Source organism: Bombina bombina, unplaced genomic scaffold (genome assembly GCF_027579735.1).
Source record: "Bombina bombina isolate aBomBom1 unplaced genomic scaffold, aBomBom1.pri scaffold_426, whole genome shotgun sequence".
Lineage (NCBI taxonomy): Eukaryota > Metazoa > Chordata > Amphibia > Anura > Bombinatoridae > Bombina > Bombina bombina.
This window is the reverse complement of record NW_026511105.1, coordinates 377,848-392,939: the sequence shown is the minus strand read 5'-3', so window position 1 is coordinate 392,939 and position 15,092 is coordinate 377,848. Positions and strand designations below refer to the sequence as shown.

Here is a 15,092-nt window from a genome sequence, read left to right as displayed (position 1 = left end):
GATAGATGCTCTAGCAGTTCTTTGGAGGTTTTCTCTGGCATATCTGTTTACTCAGTTTGCTCGTATCAAACAGGAGAGAGCATCCGTGATCCTAATAGCTCCTGCATGGCCTTACAGGATATGGTTTGCGGATCTGGTGAGGATGTCTTCTCTACCTCCTTGGAGGTTACCTCTGAGGAAGGACCTTTTACTTCAAGGTCCTTTCCTCCATCCAAACTTAGATTCTCTGATGTTAACTGCGTGGAGATTAAACGCTTAGTTCTGTCTAAGCGTGGTTTTTCTGAAGATGTCATTGATACTTTGATTCAAACTTGGAAGACGGTTACTCGCAAGATTTACCATAAGATATGGCATAAATATCTTTATTGGTGTGATTCTAAGGGGTTCTTTTAGAGCCATGTGAGGATTCCCCGAATTTGGACTTTTCTTCAGGATGGACTGGATTAGGGTTTATGGGTCAGTTCTCTAAAGGGTCAGATTTCAGCGTTATCTATCCTTTTGCACAAACGTCTGGCTGATCTACCAGATGTTCAAGCCTTTGTAAAGGCCCTGATTAGAATCAGGCCTGTGTTTAAACCTTTTGCTCCTCCATGGAGTCTTAATTTAGTTCTTAAGGTTTTACAGCAATCTCCGTTTGAGCCTATGCATGTTGTTGATATAAAACTGTTATACTGGAAGGTTTTGTTTCTTGTGGCCATTTCTTCTGCTCGCAGAGTGTCTGAGCTTTCAGCTCTGCAGTGTGATTTCCCCCTACCTTATTTTTCATGCTGATAAGGCGGTCCTTCGTACTAAATTGGGGTTTCTTCCTAAAGAAGCATCGGATAGAAACATTAATCAGGAAATTGTTGTTCCTTCTCTTTGTCCTAATCCTTCTTTTCAAAAGGAACGTCTTTTGCATAACTTGGATGTTGTGTGGGCTCTAAAGTTTTACTTACAAGCTACTAAAGATTATATGCAATCTCCTGCCCTGTTTGTTGTTTTCTCTGGTAAACGTAAGGGTCAGAAGACCACTTCTACTACTTTGTCTCTCTGGTTGAGAAGTTTGATTCGTTTGGCTTATGAGACTGCTGGACAGCAGCCTCCTGCGAGAATTACCGCTCATTCCACTAGGGCTGTATCCTCGTCTTAGACTTTAAAAAATGAAGCTTCTGTGGAACAAATTTCAAGGCAGCAATCTGGTCCTCTCTGCATACTTTTTCCAAATTCTAAAAATTTGATACTTTTGCCTCGGCTGAGGTTTCTTTTGGGAGAAAGGTTTTTCAAGTGGTGGTGCCTTCTGTTTATGTCCTCCTCCCCTTTTTTTCCCCTCCCTGTTTATTCCATGTCCTCTAGCTTGGGTATTGGTTCCCACTAGTAATTTGAATGACTTTGTGGACTCTCCATGTCATAGGAAAGAAAACAAAATTTATGCTTACCTGTTAAATTTCTTTCCGGACATGGAGAGTCCACGAACCCGCCCTCTTTTAATTAATATTCGTCAGTTTTTTGTGTGTAAACTTCAGGCACCTTTTCACCCTTGTGTTTCTTCCTTTCCATTTCCTTTGGCTGAATGACTGGGGGTTATGGGTAAGGCAGTTACACTTAACAGCTTTTCTAGGGTGCTCTTTGTCTCCTCCTGCTGGCCTGGAGTTGAATATCCCACTAGTAATCGGAATGACATTGCGGACTCTCCATGTCCGGAAAGAAATTTATCAGGTAAGCATACATTTTGTTTTCTTAGAGATATTAGGACTGATAGGTTTATATTTATATTATGGACACAATATTGTAATCTCTCTTATGAGGTGATTTCTTCTAGTGTCTGTGATAGGTCACTGATACGTTTATTTTCATGTTACCCTATTTTAGGTACATAGATGCAATATTATCTCTCTCTTATTGAAGTGATCTCTGCTAATGTCTGTAACATCATAGATGGTCCTATGTATTATGTATATATTTTTTTTAGTGATCTTCAGACTTTAATACGTTCCTTTTTCAGTTACCTATATTATGTAAATGGACTCAACTTTTTAATCTCTCTCATATTGAGAAGATTTCTACTATTATCTGTCAAATTGTGTCTTATCCTAGATAACATATATATATATATATATATATATATATATATATTAGGGTTTTTAGGACCCTTAGATGCTCCAAGTTATCCTACTTTATGTATAGGGGATCAATAACTTGTTCCTTCTTATATGGGGGTGGTTTTTGGCTAATGTATGGGATTCTTGTTTTTTGTAGTGATCTTGGGACACTATCAAGATTATTTCCATACAATTCTTGCATAGGGACTCAATGTCTTATTCTTTCTTTTGTTGAAAGAGATTTCTTCTTATGCCGTGGCATTATGTATGGTCTCTTATTTAAATACATTTTCCTCTTATTGTTCTTAGGAATAAGATATATTCTCATATTGAAAGAATATCTACCCTAGTCTGTTGCATCATGTTTTTGTCATATGTCAAATCATATTTTGATTAATGATTTGGGACTTTCTATATTTAGTTCCATTCTAACATAATATTAATTTAAGAACATAGTAAGGAGGTTTCCTTCTACTGTCTGTTCCATCATATGTTGTCCTTTGTACGATCATATTGTCCATGGAAAGGCGTTTATCGGTTCTGTATTAGTTAATTGTACTAGTCAACCATACATGACTCTTCAGACCATCATGGGATGGTGGTTCTGATTCCAGCCTCTTATGCTGGGGATCTATTCGGGGCTCCTTTAAGAGCTCTGGTTTTCTTTCCACTGTATATATTGGAACTTGGCTGGGATTGTTCTGTATCACTTTACTAACCCTAGCTAAGCTTAAGCTGTGTATGAAGCAATGCTATGGCATAAAGGGAAGTCTGCCTAAAAGCTGTCTGATGTAAAAAGGTGAGTCATTATGATCATAATTTGCTATCTTTCCCAGAATTAATTGCTGCATTGGAAACTATGTATTCAAAGGTTTTATGTGGGAAAAGCAAGCTTTCTGGCTTATCTAGTTTTGTTAGAGCCCTTTTTCCTGAAGTGAGCTCCGATCTATCCCTCAGGAGGGGTTCTGAAGATCGTCCTCATGGATTCTCTTCTCTATGCCAGGGTCATTGCTCGCATCAAGCAGTAGCGGACCTTGGTGGTTCTATGTTCTCTGGTTTGGCAGTCCAGGACTTGGTCTGCAGATCCTGTTCGGGAAGGGACCTTATTCCCTAGGCAAATATTTCTAGGATGCGCCAGAGTATTTCTAGGTCTGGCGCTCCCGTCTTTCTAATTGAGTCTCTAGGTTTTCCTTGGCGCAAGGACCTTTCCCTAGAGCGTTGGGAGAGGGGTTTGTCTTATAGTTTTTTATAAGGACAGATCATTTACTTTTTAGTGTGCAAGATGTGGCGTAGTGGTTAGTTCCACTGATCCTCATTGTGGGCTTGAACCCACCTGAAGCTTCCATTTTTCCCATCCGGGGTGTGCTTGTAGTGCTGGCTAGCATCCTATGCAGATCCATTTTTTGTTCAAATCCTGGTTAAAGTGAATATAAAGTTTGCGGAATGAGTGCCCAGTTTTTAAAAATCCTATTAAAAACAGGGTTACTTTGATTCATCAAACTTTACATTTCACTGGTTTTGTAAAAATACTTACCTTTTCTTCTTGAAAGCCGCTCCAGCACTTCTCCAGCCCGTCGCAAGCCTCTTCATACGTCAGCATTGACGATTCTGGCATCCTCCAATCACGTCTCCCTCCCCCCCACCCCGGAGGAATTATTGCCTAAAGCAACGCTGTGATTGGAGGAAGGCTGGGATCGTCATTTCTGACGTAGAAAGAGGCTTGCGACGGGCGGGGGAAGCGCTAGAGCGACTTTCAGGAAGAAGTTAAGCCTGATGAAATGACCGGAGGGTCGAGAAACGCGTTGCTTATTGCTGCATATCTTTTATACTTTTATTTATGCATTTTAAATAAACTTCTGAGTTTTTGATATTCCTGCTCCACGTCTGACGTTATTTAGTTGGCTCGCCAACCTGTCCATCATACTGCCAAGGCCGGTGATTGGGTGATTCACAGACAGCTCCCCTGTGACGTGGTCCTGCAAGCTGCTGCCGATTGGGTCCCGGACTCCTTGTACTAATCCAGCTGGTGTGTCTGTCGGGCGACCAAGGTCCGTCCTGCGCTGTGAGGCATACGTTTATGCCGCTACTTTTGTGAGTACCCCCACTCTGGGCTGCTATACTATTATATCCTATTTGATGAGCGATACTGTCCCATAAGGCGCCTCTGTTTTCTGTCTACACAGATTCTCCTTGTAAAAATACTTACCTTTTCTTCTTGAAAGCCGCTCCAGCACTTCTCCAGCCCGTCGCAAGCCTCTTCATACGTCAGCATTGACGATTCTGGCATCCTCCAATCACGTCTCCCCCCCCCCCCCCCCTCACCCCGGAGGAATTAATGCCTAAAGCAACGCTGTGATTGGAGGAAGGCTGGGATCGTCATTTCTGACGTAGAAAGAGGCTTGCGACGGGCGGGGGAAGCGCTGGAGCGACTTTCAGGAAGAAAAAGTAGGTGTTTTAACAAAACCAGGGAAATTTAAAGTTTGATGAATGATAGGATTATTAAAAACCGGGCACTGGTTCATCAAAATTCACATTCACTTTAAGTATCAGGCCTGTGTTTCAATCTCTTGCTCCTTCTGGAACCTTAATTTGGTTCTTTGTATTTGAACCTAACATTCTGTTGTCGTAGAATGTTTGGTTTCTGTTGGCTTTTCTTTTGTCGACTTTTAGATTTGTCAGCTTTTTCGTGTCACCCTCTTTATCTTATCGTTTTTACAGCAAGGGGTCAATCTCCGTCCTAATTAGACCTCCTTCCTAAGGTGGTTCGAACCGTACTTTTTGTCAGGGGATTGTAGATCTTTTCTTCTGTCCATCCTTCTTTTCGAAGGAATGGTTGGTTTTCTCCTTGGAATAGGTTTGTATCTAGAGTTCTTTTTCTAAGGCATTTAGATATTCTGTGGCTCTCTTTCTATTTGTCTGAGGACTGTCTTTCATTTGCTTATGGACAATTGGACAGCAGCCTCCTTTTGGGAAGTTTATTAGTCCTGTTCCTTTAGGGACAAAGCTCCCAGGGAATAGTTGTCGTAAGACAACTTTTTGTTTTCCTTGCTTGACCTTTATCTTTTTTATATCCTTGATTCTTTTTACCTCAGCAGAGGTTTTCTTTTGGGAGAAGGGTGTTTCAAGTGGTGGTGCCTTCAGTTTAGGTCTGCCTGCCTGCCTTTATTTCTCCCTCCCTACCCATTCTGTGTCCTCTCTAGCTTGAGTATTGGTTTCCCAACAGTAATTGAATAGAAATGTGGACTCTCCATGTCATTGGAAAGAAAACAAAATGTATGCTTACCTAATAAATTATTTTATTTTCTGGCATGGAGAGTCCACGACAGCCCTTTTATATTTTTTAAGGCGGCATTTATTTGTATATATTCTTCAGGCACCCCTTTACCCCTTGTATTTCTCTTTCCTTTTCCCTCGACTGAATGACTGGGGGATTATGGGAAAGGGGAGGGATATTTAAGCTATGCTGGGGTGTCTTTGCCTTCTCCTGGTGGCTAGGAGCTGAATTCTCAACAGTAATTGAATGGAATTGTGGACTCTCCATGCCAGGAAAGAAAATAATTTATCAGGTAAGCATACATATATAGATATAATATATATATATTTTTTTATAAAACTGCAGAAAAAACTGTTATGTGGAGTTAAGTGGCGGGTATGTGGTGTAAGAAAAAAACAGCACTGAAAAGTGCCTTTACATTGCGGTCTATGGGGAACTGTGTGTTCCCTGTAAATATATATGTATATGCTTATATACATATACAGGGAGTGCAGAATTATTAGGCAAATGAGTATTTTGACCACATTATCCTCTTTATGCATGTTGTCTTACTCCAAGCTGTATAGGCTCGAAAGCCTACTACCAATTAAGCATATTAGGTGATGTGCATCTCTGTAATGAGAAGGGGTGTGGTCTAATGACATCAACACCCTATATCAGGTGTGCATAATTATTAGGTAACTTCCTTTCCTTTGGCAAAATGGGTCAAAAGAAGGACTTGACAGGCTCAGAAAAGTAAAAAATAGTGAGATATCTTGCAGAGGGATGCAGCACTCTTAAAATTGCAAAGCTTCTGAAGCGTGATCATCGAACAATCAAGCGTTTCATTCAAAATAGTCAACAGGGTCGCAAGAAGCGTGTGGAAAAACCAAGGCGCAAAATAACTGCCCATGAACTGAGAAAAGTCAAGCGTGCAGCTGCCAAGATGCCACTTGCCACCAGTTTGGCCATATTTCAGAGCTGCAACATCACTGGAGTGCCCAAAAGCACAAGGTGTGCAATACTCAGAGACATGGCCAAGGTAAGAAAGACTGAAAGACGACCACCACTGAACAAGACACACAAGCTGAAACGTCAAGACTGGGCCAAGAAATATCTCAAGACTGATTTTTCTAAGGTTTTATGGACTGATGAAATGAGAGTGAGTCTTGATGGGCCAGATGGATGGGCCCGTGGCTGGATTGGTAAAGGGCAGAGAGCTCCAGTCCGACACCAGCAAGGTGGAGGTGGAGTACTGGTTTGGGCTGGTATCATCAAAGATGAGCTTGTGGGGCCTTTTCGGGTTGAGGATGGAGTCAAGCTCAACTCCCAGTCCTACTGCCAGTTTCTGGAAGACACCTTCTTCAAGCAGTGGTACAGGAAGAAGTCTGCATCCTTCAAGAAAAACATGATTTTCATGCAGGACAATGCTCCATCACACGCGTCCAAGTACTCCACAGCGTGGCTGGCAAGAAAGGGTATAAAAGAAGAAAATCTAATGACATGGTCTCCTTGTTCACCTGATCTGAACCCCATTGAGAACCTGTGGTCAATCATCAAATGTGAGATTTACAAGGAGGGAAAACAGTACACCTCTCTGAACAGTGTCTGGGAGGCTGTGGTTGCTGCTGCACGCAATGTTGATGGTGAACAGATCAAAACACTGACAGAATCCATGGATGGCAGGCTTTTGAGTGTCCTTGCAAAGAAAGGTGGCTATATTGGTCACTGATTTGTTTTTGTTTTGTTTTTGAATGTCAGAAATGTATATTTTTGAATGTTGAGATGTTATATTGGTTTCACTGGTAAAAATAAATAATTGAAATGGGTATATATTTGTTTTTTGTTAAGTTGCCTAATAATTATGCACAGTAATAGTCACCTGCAAACACAGATATCCCCCTAAAATAGCTATAACTAAAAACAAACTAAAAACTACTTCCAAAACTATTCAGCTTTGATATTAATGAGTTTTTTGGGTTCATTGAGAACATGGTTGTTGTTCAATAATAAAATTAATCCTCAAAAATACAACTTGCCTAATAATTCTGCACTCCCTGTATATGTGTGTGTTAATGTGTTTATACACATATAAAAACATAAATATATATGTATATATTCATATACAAATATATTTAAAATCTGCTGCCCATCGCTGTGCGACTTACCCCCTTCGCTGTGCTAGTTCTCACACTGTGTCTGACAGCATGAGAACAAGGCTCCCATTGGAACCTCTTTGGAAGCGTGCTCATGTGAGCGCAAAGCTTCCCCACAAAATACAACTTGAGGTTGCGTTTGCATTGCACGTAACTTGTAATACCAGCACACATTTGCATGCGCTGGCATTTCTCAGTGGAGCTCAAATATCCTTATTGCGAAAGCAAAATTTTGTGCTCCACTTGTAATGCAGTTAAAAAAAAAAACCCAAATAGGCAGCATATACGGACTGTGAAAAATTTAAATTTTAAAATTTTGTGGTGTTTCTGGCTAACACTGGGTAACTATTTTTTACATTTGTCTTTGTTTTTTTTTATCATCAATTATTTATACTCTGTATTGAATTATCTATGCCTACTCCTATTTTGTGAAATAACTGCTCCTCTTCAACTACAGGCACGACACTGTAACAACATGCAGAAAGCTAGGGAGATATGGGACAGTATTATGACCAGAGGAAATTCTAAATTTGCCAACATGTGGCTTGAATACTACAATTTGGAGAGGTAAGCTTTAATTGGATGCTGCTTTTTATCATCCTGTAATGTTTTATTTATTTATGTTTGCTTATGTATACATTTTTTCAGTTTTTTGTTTGTTTTAGATATGAGCTACTGATTCTAATTGAATACATAAGATAATTATTGCATAACTAAGTCACTTTAAAGTGATATTTCATTTTGAATACAAAAAGGTAATCTCAATTTTAAAGGCACTTTTAAAATTCCTTCTCATTCCCAGTCCTCCTCTTGTTAGTCTGTGATGTGTGGCGTGATCATGCTGTATGTGACAATGATAAAGAGTACCCAAGGCAGAGGCACTTTTTATAGATGGTGCTGCAAGTGGGAGGGGAGTTTCTTAGCCCATTCCTTCTTCCACACATCACTTAGAGGGAAGATAGACCCCCTCATATGAAAGGTGTGAATCTACCCTTTGAAATGTTAGGAGGACCCATGTGGGGGGCAGCTGGGGCAATTAAGAGGAGCCGTATGAAGGGCAGCATGAAACAATACATATATGCATATTTTTGGAAATAAGCAAGCCATACCCCTTGTGTCTGAATCATTTATTTAAAAATATATAATGCCACGTATACTCACACACGCACCTCCTAGATTTTTTGGTTGGCTTTTACATTTGGAACATATTTGTTAAGCACTGATGTATAAAATTGCTATAAATATTCTTGCAAACACTACTGCCAAATGGCTAAAGATGTTCATGCTCCTGAGATTACTCTTCAACAAAGCTAAATTGATTATAGAAGTAAATTGGAAAGTTGTTTAAAATATCATGCTCTTCCCAATCCATTTAATTTTGAATTTACTGTCCCTTTAGAGTTTAACAGATATGTTGCACCATTTATGAGTAAATTGTTTCTTTAATATAAGCAATTTATGATAATCTAAAATAGATTCTCTGTAAACTCTAATGTTACCTAGCACAAACAGATCAATTAAAGTGATAGTAAAACCTACCATTTGTGAAACATTAGGATTTACCAGTGCAACAAATAAATGGGACATTCAGACATGAAATATAAAATACTTCATGTTGAAATTTTTTCTCCAACATTGGTGTGTCTGGTCCACGGCGTCATCCTTACTTGTGGGAATATCTCTTCCCCAACAGGAAATGGCAAAGAGTCCCAGCAAAGCTGGCCATATAGTCCCTCCTAGGCTCCGCCCACCCAGTCATTCTCTTTGCCGTTGCACAGGCAACATCTCCACGGAGATGGTTAAGAGTATGTGGTGTTTAGTTGTAGTTTTTTTATTCTACTATCAAGAGTTTGTTATTTTAAAATAGTGCTGGTATGTACTATTTACTCTGAAACAGAAAAAGATGAAGAATTCTGTTTGTGAGAGGAAGATGATTTTAGCAGACAGTAACTAAAATCGTTTGCTGTTTCCACATAGGACTGTTGAGATTAAGTAACTTCAGTTGGGGGAAACAGTTAGCAGACTTTTCTGCTTAAGGTATGACTAGCCATATTTCTAACAAGACTGTGTAATGCTGGAAGGCTGTCATTTCCCCTCATGGGGACCGGTAAGCCATTTTCTTAGTCTCAAACAGAATAAAGGGCTTAATATGGGCTATAAAACTGGTAGACACTTTTATGGGCAAAATCGATTGCTTTATTTGGGCATTTTATACATGTTTATGCTGGTAATTCACACTTATAAACTTGGGGAACGTTTTTTAACGTCAGGCACTGTGTTAGACACCTTTTCCAGTCAGGAAGGGCCTTCCCAGTTGTAGGCTGAGCCTCATTTTCGCGCCATTACTGCGCAGTTACTTTTGAGAGCAAGACATGCAGATGCATGTGCGAGGATCTGAAAGTAGTTGGAAAAGTTCCTAGAAGGCTTCATTTGGTATCGTATTCCCCCCTGGGTTTGGTAAAGTCGCAGCAAAGGCTGTAGCTGGGACTGTAGAGGGGTTAAAACTGTAACCGGCTCCGGTTTCGTTATTTTAAGGGTTAAAGCTCTGAAAATTGGTGTGCAATACTTTGAATGCTTAAGACACTGTGGTGAAAATTTGGTAAATTTTGAACAATTCCTTCATATTTTTTCACATATTCAGTAATAAAGTGTGCTCTGTTTAAAATTTAAAGAGACAGTAACGGTTTTGTTTTAAAACGGTTTTTGTGCTTTATTGACAAGTTTAAGCCTGTTTAACATGTCTGTACCTTCAGATAAGCTATGTTCTATATGTATGAAAGTCAATGTGTCTCCCCCTTCAAAATTGTGTGATAATTGTGCCATAGCGTCCAAACGAAGTAAGGACAGTACTGCCACAGATAATGAAGTTGCCCAAGATGATTCATCAGATGAAGGGAGTAGACATGGTTCTACATCATCTCCTTCTGTGTCTATACCAGTTTTGCCCACGCAGGAGGCCCCTAGTACTTCTAGCACGCTAATGCTTATTACTATGCAACAATTGACGGCAGTAATGGATAACTCCATAGCAAATATTTTATCCAAAATGCCTGCATATCAGAGAAAGCGCGATTGCTCTGTTTTAAACACTGAAGAGCAAGAGGGCGCTGATGATAATTGCTCTGTCATACCCTCACACCAATCTGAAGGGGCCATGAGGGAGGTTTTGTCAGATGGGGAAATTTCAGATTCAGGAAAAATTTCTCAACAGGCTGAACCTGATGTAGTGACATTTAAATTTAAATTAGAGCATCTCCACGCACTGCTTAAGGAGGTGTTATCTACTCTGGATGATTGTGACAACCTGGTCATTCCAGAAAAATTATGCAAGATGGACAAGTTCCTAGAGGTTCCGGTGCACCCCGACGCTTTTCCTATACCCAAGCGGGTGGCGGACATAGTGAATAAGGAGTGGGAGAAGCCCGGCATACCTTTTTTCCCCCCTCCTATATTTAAGAAATTATTTCCTGTGGTCGACCCCAGAAAGGACTTATGGCAGACAGTCCCTAAGGTCGAGGGGGCAGTTTCTACTCTAAACAAGCGCACTACTATTCCTATCGAGGATAATTGTGCTTTCAAAGATCCTATGGATAAAAAATTGGAGGGTTTGCTTAAAAAGATTTTTGTACAGCAAGGTTACCTTCTGCAACCCATTTCGTGCATTGTTCCTGTCACTACAGCAGCGTGGTTCTGGTTCGAGGAACTAGAAAAGGCGCTCAGTAGAGAGACTCCATATGAGGAGGTTATGGACAGAGTTCACGCACTTAAGTTGGCTAATTCTTTTATTTTAGATGCCGCTTTGCAATTAGCTAGATTAGCGGCGAAAAATTCAGGGTTTGCAATTGTGGCGCGCAGAGCGCTTTGGCTAAAGTCTTGGTCAGCGGATGTATCTTCCAAGACAAAATTGCTTAATATTCCCTTCAAGGGTAAAACTCTTTTTGGGCCAGAATTGAAAGAAATTATTTCAGACATCACTGGGGGAAAGGGCCACGCCCTCCCACAAGATAGGCCTTTCAAAGCCAAGAATAAGTCTAATTTTCGTTCCTTTCGTAATTTCAGGAACGGACCGGCCTCTAATTCTGCATCCTCTAAGCAAGAGGGTAATGCTTCACAGACCAAACCAGCCTGGAAACCGATGCAAGGCTGGAACAAGGGTAAGCAGGCCAAGAAACCTGCTGCTGCTAACAAAACAGCATGAAGGAGTAGCCCCCGATCCGGGACCGGATCTAGTGGGGGGCAGACTCTCTCTCTTTGCTCAGGCTTGGGCAAGAGATGTTCAGGATCCCTGGACGCTAGAAATAGTTTCTCAGGGTTATCTTCTGGAATTCAAGGAACTACCCCCAAGGGGAAGGTTTCACATATCTCACTTATCCTCAAACCAAATAAAGAGACAGGCATTCTTACATTGTGTAGAAGACCTGTTAAAGATGGGAGTGATACACCCAGTTCCAATGGCGGAACAAGGAATGGGATTTTACTCAAATCTGTTCGTAGTTCCCAAAAAAGAGGGAACCTTCAGACCAATTCTGGATTTAAGAATCCTAAACAAATTTCTCAGAGTACCATCGTTCAAGATGGAAACCATTCGAACGATTCTACCTACAATCCAGGAAGGTCAATTTATGACTACCGTGGATCTAAAGGATGCGTACCTACATATTCCTATCCACAAAGAACATCATCAGTTCCTAAGGTTCGCCTTTCTGGACAAACATTACCAGTTTGTGGCCCTCCCATTCGGGTTAGCCACTGCTCCAAGGATTTTCACAAAGGTACTCGGGTCCCTTCTAGCGGTTCTAAGACCGAGGGGCATTGCAGTAGTACCATACTTGGACAACATTCTAATACAAGCGTCGTCCCTTTCAAGGGCAAAGGCTCACACAGACATCGTTCTGGCCTTTCTCAGATCTCACGGATGGAAGGTGAACATAGAAAAAAGTTCCCTGTCTCCGTCGACAAGAGTTCCTTTCTTGGGAACAATAATAAATTCTTTAGAAATGAGGATTTTCCTGACAGAAGTCAGAAAGTCAAAACTTCTAAATGCTTGTCAAGTTCTTCATTCTATTCCACGTCCTTCCGTAGCTCAGTGCATGGAAGTAGTAGGGTTGATGGTTGCAGCAATGGACATAGTTCCTTTTGCGCGAATTCATCTAAGACCATTACAACTGTGCATGCTGAAACAGTGGAATGGGGACTATACAGACTTGTCTCCAGTGATTCAAGTAGATCAGAAGACCAGAGATTCACTCCGTTGGTGGCTAACCCTGGACCACCTATCCCAGGGAATGAGCTTCAGCAGACCAGAGTGGGTCATCGTCACGACCGACGCCAGTCTAGTGGGCTGGGGCGCGGTCTGGGAATCCCTGAAAGCTCAGGGACTATGGTCTCGGGAAGAGTCTCTTCTCCCGATAAACATTCTGGAACTAAGAGCGATATTCAATGCTCTCAGGGCTTGGCCTCCGCTAGCAAAGGCCAGATTCATAAGATTCCAATCAGACAACATGACGACTGTTGCTTATATCAATCATCAGGGGGGAACAAGGAGTTCCCTGGCGATGAAAGAAGTGACCAAAATAATTCAATGGGCGGAGGATCACTCCTGCCACCTATCTGCGATCCACATCCCAGGAGTGGAAAACTGGGAGGCGGATTATCTGAGTCGTCAGACTTTCCATCCGGGGGAGTGGGAACTCCACCCGGAGATATTTGCCCAGTTGACCCAATTATGGGGCATTCCAGACATGGATCTGATGGCGTCTCGTCAGAACTTCAAGGTTCCTTGCTACGGGTCCAGATCCAGGGATCCCAAGACTCTAGTGGATGCACTAGTAGCGCCTTGGACCTTCAACCTAGCTTATGTGTTTCCACCGTTTCCTCTCATTCCCAGGCTGGTAGCCAGGATCAAGCAGGAGAGGGCCTTGGTGATCTTGATAGCTTCTGCGTGGCCACGCAGGACTTGGTATGCAGACCTGGTGAATATGTCATCGGCTCCACCATGGAAGCTACCTTTGAGACAGGACCTCCTTGTTCAGGGTCCATTCGAACATCCAAATCTGGTCTCCCTCCAGCTGACGGCTTGGAGATTGAACGCTTGATTCTATCAAAGCGTGGGTTTTCAGATTCTGTGATAGATACTCTGGTTCAAGCCAGAAAACCGGTAACTAGAAAAATTTACCATAAAATATGGAAAAAATATATCTGCTGGTGTGAATCCAAGGGATTCCCATGGAATAAGATAAAGATTCCTAAGATCCTTTCCTTTCTACAAGAAGGTTTGGATAAAGGATTATCTGCGAGTTCTCTAAAGGGACAGATTTCTGCCTTATCTGTCTTACTACACAAACGACTGGCAGCTGTGCCAGATGTTCAAGCATTTGTTCAGGCTCTGGTTAGGATCAAGCCTGTTTACAGACCTTTGACTCCTCCCTGGAGTTTAAATCTAGTTCTTTCAGTTCTTCAAGGGGTTCCGTTTGAACCTTTACATTCCATAGATATTAAGTTGTTATCTTGGAAAGTTTTGTTTTTGGTTGCTATTTCTTCTGCTAGAAGAGTTTCTGAGTTATCTGCTCTGCAGTGTACTCCGCCCTATCTGGTGTTCCATTCAGATAAGGTTGTTTTGCGTACTAAGCCTGGTTTTCTTCCAAAGGTTGTTTCCAACAAAAATATTAACCAGGAGATAGTTGTACCTTCTTTGTGTCCGAATCCAGTTTCAAAGAAGGAACGTTTGCTACACAATTTAGATGTAGTCCGTGCTCTAAAATTCTATTTAGAAGCTACAAAAGAGTTCAGACAAACATCTTCTCTGTTTGTCGTCTATTCTGGTAAAAGGAGAGGTCAGAAAGCAACTTCTACCTCTCTTTCCTTTTGGCTTAAAAGCATCATCCGATTGGCTTATGAGACTGCCGGACGGCAGCCTCCTGAAAGAATCACAGCTCGCTCCACTAGGGCTGTGGCTTCCACATGGGCCTTCAAGAACGAGGCTTCTGTTGATCAGATATGTAAGGCAGCGACTTGGTCTTCACTTCACACTTTTGCCAAATTTTACAAATTTGATACTTTTGCTTCTTCGGAGGCTATTTTTGGGAGAAAGGTTTTGCAAGCCGTGGTGCCTTCCGTTTAGGTAACCTGATTTGCTCCCTCCCTTCATCTGTGTCCTAAAGCTTTGGTATTGGTTCCCACAAGTAAGGATGACGCCGTGGACCGGACACACCAATGTTGGAGAAAACAGAATTTATGCTTACCTGATAAATTACTTTCTCCAACGGTGTGTCCGGCCCACGGCCCGCCCTGGTTTTTTAATCAGGTTTGATTAATTATTTTCTCTAACTACAGTCACCACGGCACCCTATGGTTTCTCCTATTTTTTCCTCCTGTCCGTCGGTGGAATGACTGGGGTGGGCGGAGCCTAGGAGGGACTATATGGCCAGCTTTGCTGGGACTCTTTGCCATTTCCTGTTGGGGAAGAGAGATTCCCACAAGTAAGGATGACGCCGTGGACCGGACACACCGTTGGAGAAAGTAATTTATCAGGTAAGCATAAATTCTGTTTTTTTATTTGTTTGCAGCGTTCGCCATGCTGAGCGCCTCAGGCCGCCCACAGCAGAA

At 41.6% G+C, this 15,092-nt stretch overlaps 1 protein-coding gene across 1 annotated transcript in view; it reads left to right on the top strand.

The window, feature by feature from the left end:
* Positions 1 to 15,092, top strand: part of LOC128643603 (squamous cell carcinoma antigen recognized by T-cells 3) — a 130,043-nt gene that overhangs the window by 39,101 nt on the left and 75,850 nt on the right. The window contains exon 4 of the mRNA XM_053696444.1: positions 7,945 to 8,054. Within this exon, the coding sequence (XP_053552419.1) occupies positions 7,945 to 8,054 (110 nt within the window). The remainder of the gene's footprint in view (positions 1 to 7,944; positions 8,055 to 15,092) is intronic.